General features: G+C 37.0%; 1 protein-coding gene across 1 annotated transcript in view; it reads left to right on the top strand.

The window, feature by feature from the left end:
• Positions 1–8,995, top strand: part of MRE11 (MRE11 double strand break repair nuclease) — a 63,371-nt gene that overhangs the window by 36,240 nt on the left and 18,136 nt on the right. Inside the window, exons 15-16 of the mRNA XM_019657171.1 lie at positions 3,047–3,266; positions 4,194–4,277. Of these exons, the coding sequence (XP_019512716.1) occupies positions 3,047–3,266; positions 4,194–4,277 (304 nt within the window). The remainder of the gene's footprint in view (positions 1–3,046; positions 3,267–4,193; positions 4,278–8,995) is intronic.

The following is an 8,995-nucleotide window of genomic DNA, read 5'->3' as shown; positions in this document are numbered from 1 at the left end:
GGTGGTCAGGCCTCTACATCAACTATGAAGTGGACTCCCCAAAAGGACATTGGTCCATCTGGCCCCCTAAGAAATGCTTACAACATTATTGATTGTATTCCTTAGACTATCTTTTTCTATCCCTGAGGCCATATTGCAATTACCAATTTGTATTATCTTTATTTTCTAGATAGTCTACAATTTTAGTTTTGTTTTACAGTTTGAAGTCAGGGTTTTTGTTTTCCTATTCTAATTTTATTGCATGTATAATACTCTTTACTATTTAGAATTTATTGATATTTTTCTTAATACCCCATGACATATCAGTTAAAACATTTCATAGGGTCTTGAAAAGAAGTATATTATTTATTTTCAGAGTATAGAATTTAACATGTATCAGTTAGATCTGGCTTATTAATTATGTAATTTATATCTCTTTTTTTCTTTTAAATCTACTTTTTTTTCTAATGTGCAGCAGCTGGTTCTTGTTAATCGTGGTAGTTCTGTAAATTCACTTAAGTACTAAATTAATGAACACTGAACATTTGCTTCTGTTACAGGAAATAAAAGAGGGGTCCTTGGCTTTATGTAGGAAAGAATTCAAATGTGAGCCGGTATAGAGTTTAAAGTAAAATTAAGTTTATGTAGCAGAGAGTAAGTAAGAAGAGAAGGGCCATCTCTCAGACAGAGAGGCGGTCTCTGATCACTAATGGAAGAGAGACCCCCTCCATCCCCGGGGCTAGAGTTTATATGTTTCCCGTTTCCGTGGAAAACTCATTGGTGTGGGGGGGAGGAGGACAGAAGAACAAGGGTGAGTTTATCTCTAACTTCAGTAAGATGCTAGAAGAATAGGGGCAGGTTGGTTTTTAACTCTTGTAAAGCACAACCTGTGTTTAATTTGCTATGGACTTAACTGCAGGAATGGTCCTAATGGAATCTCTCATTGGGGAATGATTGCTCTGTGTCAGTGTAGGAAAGATTACTCTGTGTCATTGATGCCCATCGGCCTGAGTTCTGTGTCTTGGAGCATGTAGGCAGTAGGCTCAGAATCCAACCTCTTGGTTCCTTCTTCTGCACAAATAGTCCTTATGCCCTTTCCCTATATTACTTCTAGGAGAAATACAGGATTACCTTCCTGCCATCCATAGTTTACAACATTTTCGCCAACTGATCAATATATATAACTTTTCCCATGTGTGTTTCTGTTAAAAGACACCTTATTTAATATACATTCTTGATTTGTTAACATTGAATTCATGGCCAATAGCCCTATAACTCATTCCTGAATGAAGCTTATCTGACACGTCTATTTCCTCTAAGGCACATCCCAGTCTTCAGGGGCCATTTAAAATGTAAAATCAACCAAAAGCACGAAATTGTGAAAAATGTGACACTGAATATGCTATGAAAAGGACACATTTAAAGTACAAGAGCCAAAACACGAAGGCTGAGTTTCACATTGTTTGACCTCACCTGTGTACGTGTGTGTCAGGCGACTCAGAATTTTTACCACTTTGTGCATGTCCATAAATGACCATGAAAGTATCAGGAGTGTTGTTTTCGGGTTACAAATAAATTTTGGCAAGTAGGTGAATTTGCAAATATGGAATCCAATAATGAGGAGTGACTATATTTCATTTGCGACAAGAAAGATGAATCAAAATCTTTTTCTACTATTTTAAAGTATTTTTTGTTGTATTCCCTAAAGTTTTTTTCTTCTTGCATTGTAATGTGAGCCCTTCATGTACTGGTATAGGTGTATTTAATTGCAGCTCAGATCAGCATTATGAAGCTGGATTACTTCCCACCTCCCACCACCCACTCCACTCCTATTTCTATTCTACCCTGCCTGCATTGTTCTCATCTCCTCATTTAGCCCTGTCTCTCTTTATTTCATGGCATCACAGAGAACTTAGAAATGCTCTGGCTGCCTCTGCTTAGACCTAGAATTTATCATTTCAAGCAAGGACTGTTGTCATAGCCTCTTGCTGTGTACTGGGGGTGCCAAAAAAATGTATACACATGGCTTGTATTCATCTTTTGTTATCAGTATATATTGAGTATTATAATTTTAATACAATTTTTTCCTTTCTTAAAATGTGTGTACATTTTTTTTTTGATCCCTCTGTAGATCAATTTTGGAGAGCTCTACACTGTCTGAAACTCTTTCCCCACTTCTCCCTTAGCCAGGTCAAATATTCACCATACCCATGAATTCTTCATAGATTTTGTGTTTTGATGTTAGAACTATTTTCCAGTTTAATTGAAAATGTATTGTGTTTTATTTTTGTTCTCCATGTTACATTTTGATTGGTTTAAGGGAAGGGATCAGGGCAGCACTACTTTTATAGTCTATTTTTAATCATTTCACAGTTAATCAGAACATTTTGTTAAGTCTCAAACATGTCTTTTCTAGTCAGTTTCTTATCAAAATAAAATTTGTGGCATATTCTTGGTCCTAAGGTTTTTATTCTTTTTCCAGGCCTTCAATAGCTATATTTTACTTCATTCTTTTTATCTTATATTTATAAGTGATTATTGCTCATGTTTTTCTGATTATAAAAGTAATAATTTATTTTTAAAAAGTATGGTGTAGAAAATTTGTAATATTCAAGAATAAAGAAAAAACATAAAGCACTAAAATTTCATCACCCAGAAAAAACAGCTATTTTTGTGTAAGTTTTTTTCTGGTTATTTATTAAGAGCCTGTTGTACAAAGTAGTTCAAATGGTGCCAGTCTCTTACAGATGGTGGTGTTAAATTAGGGGCAGTAGCCAACATTCCTCCCAGTTCTGAAAGTTCTGATTCTGTGAAATTTTATCTTTCTTGGTGAACCTTTTCAAAAGGTCTCATTTTCCAGGTAGTATTGTAAATTGATTTGACAAATTATAGGCATTGAATTTGACTGATGGGGGAGTGGGGTCCTCCTGTTTTACTTTTTTATAGCATGATTAGTGAAAAATAATATAGTTTGACAGTATTAAATGTTCACCTGAATGACCAGACTCATGACATTTAGGATGTTGCTTTATCTACTCATGTGTACTTTTTCCTCTATCTCTCTCAGGCCATGACTAGGGCCAGAGCCCTCAGATCACAGACGGAGGACTCTGCTTCCGCCTTTAGTGCTGATGACCTTATGAGCATAGATATGGCAGAACAGATGGCTGAAAACTCTGATGATAGCATCCCAGAAGCATCCAACAAAGGAAGAGGTCGAGGAAGAGGCCGGAGAGGAGGAAGAGGGCAGAATTCAGTGTCCAGAGGAGGGTCTCAGAGAGGAAGAGGTTAGCTCTGAGTCCAATCTTTTGCATACATTCAGACTTGGCCATTGAGTGGGAAATACAGAATTGTCCTTTAAAATGTATTTTTATAATGCATAAAGTCAGTCTTTAATGTAGTTCTGACATGTACATTTTACTTAAGTAAATTTTGAGTGGCCGCATGCACATAGGGTTTAATTACTCTTAACATTTATTTTTCACACAGTACCTTTTGGGTGCATTTAATGTCTTATTTACTCTTACATGTACAAAATAATAGTGAGGCAAGTATGAGCTGTTAAGGAAAATGGCTAGCTAATGGCAGCAGGCAGAAAACTCCAGATCATAAAAAGTATTGTTCTTATTGCTGTCATAAGATACAGATGCCCATGTTTTTATAAAGTGGCTTCATAAAATTTGTTTAAAAGGAAAAACCACCCCAAAATAATTGGATTTCTTAAAGCAATTATTAACATTAATTTTCATCATTGTTTAATGTTACACTGTTATCATTGAATAGTTCAAACAATAGAAAATAGTCATCCAGTGACTTCCTGGTGCATCTATAAGTCCATCCCTAGGAATATTTTTAAATTATTTTTATTAAATATTTTTCCATCGGAATTTTAGGCTGGTAAAATGGATAGTACCTTAGTTAAAAATCTCCAGGGAGAGAAATCATCCTCTTCTAGTGATAATTATTTTCATTATCCTTACAGTTATAAAATATTTCCTTAAATTTTAATTGGAACAGTATGAACCAAATGTGGCCTAAGTATAGTCTCTGAAAATTGTTTGATCAGACTCTAGATGTTTCTTTTTATGTATATCTTTGGCTTTTTACACATAAACTATGTTTTGCCATAACTTTATTTAGATCTCATTTTGGTGTGTTTTAAAAAACCTTAGCTGTTGATGGACTTGTGTATTGACTGCTCATTATTCTGACAGCACGCACTGGTCTGGAGACATCTACTCGAAGCAGAAGTTCAAAGGCCACTATGTCAACATCTAGAAATATGTCTATTGTAGACGGTGAGTATAGACTGCAAATGATTATCTAGCAGTTATTGGTAAATTCCGACAAAGCAAGAAAGATCTAGAAAGCCCAATTAGTAAACCTCATTGGTTTGTGTTGCCATCAATAGGGAGTCAAAAAGGTTCTTAGAATCACAGCATAAATTATACTCATTTAAAAGATATTCGCCATTCATTGGAACTCTTGGAAAGGGTGAGCTTTAAAGATTAATTTTTATAATTCCTTACTTTCATACAAATTTGATTATTTCCCTTTTATAGAGGGCTCACTAAGACAGAAAAGGCGATTGGTCAGTATATCAACACTGATCAAGAGAGAAAGAACTGCTTCTTCATGTAGTGTTTGCTTTCTTTCCTCATGCTGCTTTTGTCTCTGTTGTTAGTATAAAAAAGTCATGTGATCTGTATCTAAGGGAAAGTATGGTTAGGGTTCTTTGAATTAATTTCATGTATGTGTTGTGGTCTAAAAATTATCCTCAAACAAAGGGGACCTATTTTTATAAACTATTTTTAATAAAATTTAATATAAAATTTTAATAGACTATTTTAAATAGTATGGTTTATGAAATCTGCCAAAGTTGTAGTCAGATTTATGAAAATACATGTTAAAATAGGTGATTTTTTTTCTATCTAGTATTCAGAGTATATCCATATATATGTATTTTATATCTAGGATTAATTTTTGACAGATTGAGGAGTTGGACTAAATTTCACAAGGTGAAATTTATCAAGGGTACATATAAAATGTATTTACATCCCAAAAGTCAGCTGCACAAAAAGAGTTCTGAGAGCTATGTGACATTAGCAGCCACCCAAGTGAAAAAGACTTAGGTTAGTAAGTTGTGCAGGTTGACCTACGTCAACCTAATGGCGTCTTCAGCATTAATCATAGAAGCTGTGCATCTCTACAACAAGGAAGTTCTCCCTCTGTCCTGAATTGGATGCATCATGCCAAGAATACTGTGCTCGTCTTTGGAACTATTTCGAGAAGGATATCAGCTATATAGAATCATTCAGAAGAGAAACCATATAATATAAAAAATGGTAGAAAGAACTTGGACTGTCTGACCTGGGAGAAATTCAGGTCTTTACATAAATTTAAGTTCTATCATGTGAAAGATCGCATAGATTTGATTTGTATAGTCGTAGAATGGGTGGTTTTAAATCTATTTTGAGTTATGGATTCTTAAGAATCTACTGAAAGCTATGTCTCCTCATTAAATAAGTACTCCTATGCAATTGTACTCAATTGCAAAGGGCACAAGGACTCCCATGAAGTCCATCCATGGGTTCCAGATTAATCACTACTAGCCCGATGAAGATAGCTGGGAAAAGCTAGAACCATTCAGATATTTAAGTTTATTATTTGATAAAATGGACCTGGAAGACTTCACCTATTCCCTCATTTATAGATGAGGGACTCGAACTAAGCAAATTGCCCTAGGTTGATAAAACCACTACTAGTACTAATAATAGTTAATATTTACAAAACAGTTACTGCATGCTGCTTAGCAGCTCCATGGCATGGGTACTTAAGTTATCCCTGTTTTACAGAAAAGAGAACTGAGGCTTTGAAAAGATAGGCAACTTACCCAAGGTGTTACAACTAGTAAATTCTAGAGCCCAGATTCATCCCACAGTTTTTAGACTTCACAAGCAGCAGTTTAGTGTACCAGTTTCCAGAGCAAGATAACATTAGAGACTTAGCTACTGGTTCTTAGTGAAGAGTCTTTATCATACAGAATAACCTATCAATATAAAGATGGAAGAGGCTGCCCCAGAAGGAGGTAAAGTGTGACTCCATCAAAGGAAGTTTTCAACATTTATTGGCAGACAATTGACATTGGAGAAAGGATATAAACAACAGATCCATTAAATAACTGTTAAGGAATCTTCCTATCAAAGATTCTGTTGCTGTATTTTTACTCAAGGATTATTCACTACTGAAAGAGAGGCAGGCAGCTGAGTTCCTGATCTTTTGACTTCAGAAGCATAATGTCTTTGTAGCCATTTAGGAAATGGCACCCAGAAAGGTGCTGTTCCATTCTTGGCAGGTCTAAGATGAAAACAGAGAAGGACAAAGAAAGAGACAAAAGACAGCATGGTAAACATCGAGGCTGAGTTCACCGCATAAAAGCCTTGTGATTTTGGACAGATCACTTACTCGCCTGGTTTGTTTACATGTACATTGGGAATAATAATCCCTGCCATACTGGGTATTCTGCAGAGTAAAAGCAAAAAGCCTGGCACATAGTAGGCATTTATGAACTGTTATTGCTATTATAAGAAAAGAGAAAACAGAGGGAGTTAGAAAAGTGGAATCAACAAAATATGAACAGTTCCATGTTAAACCACCAAAAATTGGTTAGCATGTAACACAGAGGCATAGATATTATAAGTTACCTGCCTTTGCCTTACCACAAACTGACTTTTTTTTTTTTAAAGATTTTTTTATTGGGGGGAATTGAAGGAGGGGAACAGCACTGGGGAATCGGGGGAAGGGGAACAGACAAGTTGCTGTCCTTTTGTTCTTCAGTCTAGTTGTGGAGGACGTTGCTTCACTGGCCCATGTTGGTATTATTATTGCGCTCTTCCCTAGTGAGGCAGATCAGTCGCCGGCCTCTGGACGGCAGCTCTTGGCAGCTCCCGCTGGCTGCCAGCCGCACATGGTTGCTTATGGCAGCCCACTGCAGCAGGGCCTGCAGCCTATGCTGTTGCCTGCGACTTATGGCAGCCCAGCTCCAGGTCGAGCTGTTGTTCACCATCTTAGCTGTAGAGGGCAGTGTCACTGGCCCTCGTGTGGGATCTGAACTGGACCCCTGCTTCTCAGAGCTGGCGTCCCAAGCCAACTCTTAATGCATCACTCAGCCGGCCCCAAACTGCCTTTTTTTAAATCATGGTTTAATTGTTTTATGTGAAGTTTTTCTTGACACCACTGGGTAGAATTATTTAAAGTGTGTCTTCGGGTTTCTATTGTCGTTAAGAAATAAGTTAACCTTGTTGTTGTTTTAAGTAGTTTATTTTTCCTCCGTCTTTGGTGTTCTGTAGTCTCACTATGATGAATCTAGGTATGGGATTCTTTTTTATCTTGCTTAGGATTTATTGGGTTTTATGAACTGTGAATTGGTGTGTTTCACCATTTCTAGAAAATCCTTAGCTGTTATCCCTTTAGATATTACCTCTATACTATTCTTTTTTATCCTCCTTTCTGGGTCTTTAGTTAAATAAATGTCTGACCTTTTAGCTCTGTCTTCCTATGACTCTTAACCTCTTATATTTTCTGTTTTATTCCCCAGTGCTACGTGCTGAGTAATTATTTCTAATCAGTCTTCCAGTTAACTCATCTATTCTTAAAACTGTCCATTGAATTTTTAATTTTCTTTTTCTGGGGGGAGGGAGAGTTGAAATTCTTTCTGTTTCTTTTTAAATATGCTATGTCACTTTTAATAGTTTTTAAAATTATCTACAGATATTTTTAAACCTGTTTTTAACTTCTTGTAAGTACATAGTAAGGATTTTTTTTTTAATTTTGTGTCTAATAACCCAGTACCTGAATGTCTTTGGCCTTTTTCTGTTGTCTGTTTCTGATTGCTCTTTCTCTTGGTTCTCATTTATGGTGACTTGTTTTTTTTGCATGCTTTGTCATCTATTGTCTCCCAAAGAAGTTATCAGTAGGAATAATTTAAGATCTTGGGTGAAAATGTCTTCCTCCAGAGAAGATCCATATTTGTTTTTCCAGGCTTTTAGGGACACCACAAGTCTTACTAGGCCACTTTACATGTAAATGTATGCCTTGAGAACCAGTCAGGTGATATGTACTTGTAGAGTACTGTTTATGTCTGCTTCTCTCTTTAACCCCTGGGGTCCCAGCATAAGGAAGGGTGGACATGCATTGGGCCCCCCTCCTTGGGCAGGCCTCAAATGGTGGTGGCTGTCTCCCTCTTCCTACAGGACTTTGTCCAAACCAGTGTTAACATTTCCCCAGAGCAGCAGGGTTCCTCATGGAGAAGGATTCAGCTATACTAGCCTCTCTGAGTTCTAGCTTTTCTTCAGTTTCAGCCTGTTAATTCCTTACTATGTGATCAGCTCTTCAGTGCCATTAAGATTTTTTTTAAATGTTTGATGTAGTAATTTGGGTTGTTTTCAGCAGAAGTTTATCTGAATAATGTAGCCATAATGAACAGGTACAGAGGGTTTTTTTTCTTTATTTTCTTTATTTAAAACTCATCTGTGGCTGCCACCTTTGCAGCTAGAACTCTGTCTCATAGGGGTTTTGTGAGCATTTTTTTTTTTTGCTTTCTAACATCAGCTACTTTCAGAACCACTATGCCAGTGAGACTTTCAAAGACATTCTTTAATGAGTCATGCTGTGTTACCCATTGATAATGTGGAATAAAGCTTCTATTTGTGTGGAGAAAGCAATAGACCAGTTAGAATAAATAGTGCTTTAAAATGTTTACAAATTGGGCCGGCCGAGTAGCACGATGGTTAAGAGCTGGCTTGGGATGCCACATATGAGGGCCAGTGACACTGTCCTCTACAGCTAAGATGCTGAACAACAGCTCAACCTGGAGCTGGGGCGTAGGCTCCAGCCCCTGTGGCAGTGGGTTGCCATGGGCTAGAAGCCGGCGACTGATCTGCCTCGCCCGGGAAGAGCGCAATGATGGTGCCAACTTGGGCCAGTGAAGCAACATCCTCCACAACTAGACTGAAGA

The sequence above is a fragment of the Hipposideros armiger genome, unplaced genomic scaffold (genome assembly GCF_001890085.2).
Source record: "Hipposideros armiger isolate ML-2016 unplaced genomic scaffold, ASM189008v1 scaffold_274, whole genome shotgun sequence".
NCBI lineage: Eukaryota > Metazoa > Chordata > Mammalia > Chiroptera > Hipposideridae > Hipposideros > Hipposideros armiger.
Note: the sequence above shows the minus strand (reverse complement) of the source record. Positions and strands in the feature narration are given on the sequence as shown.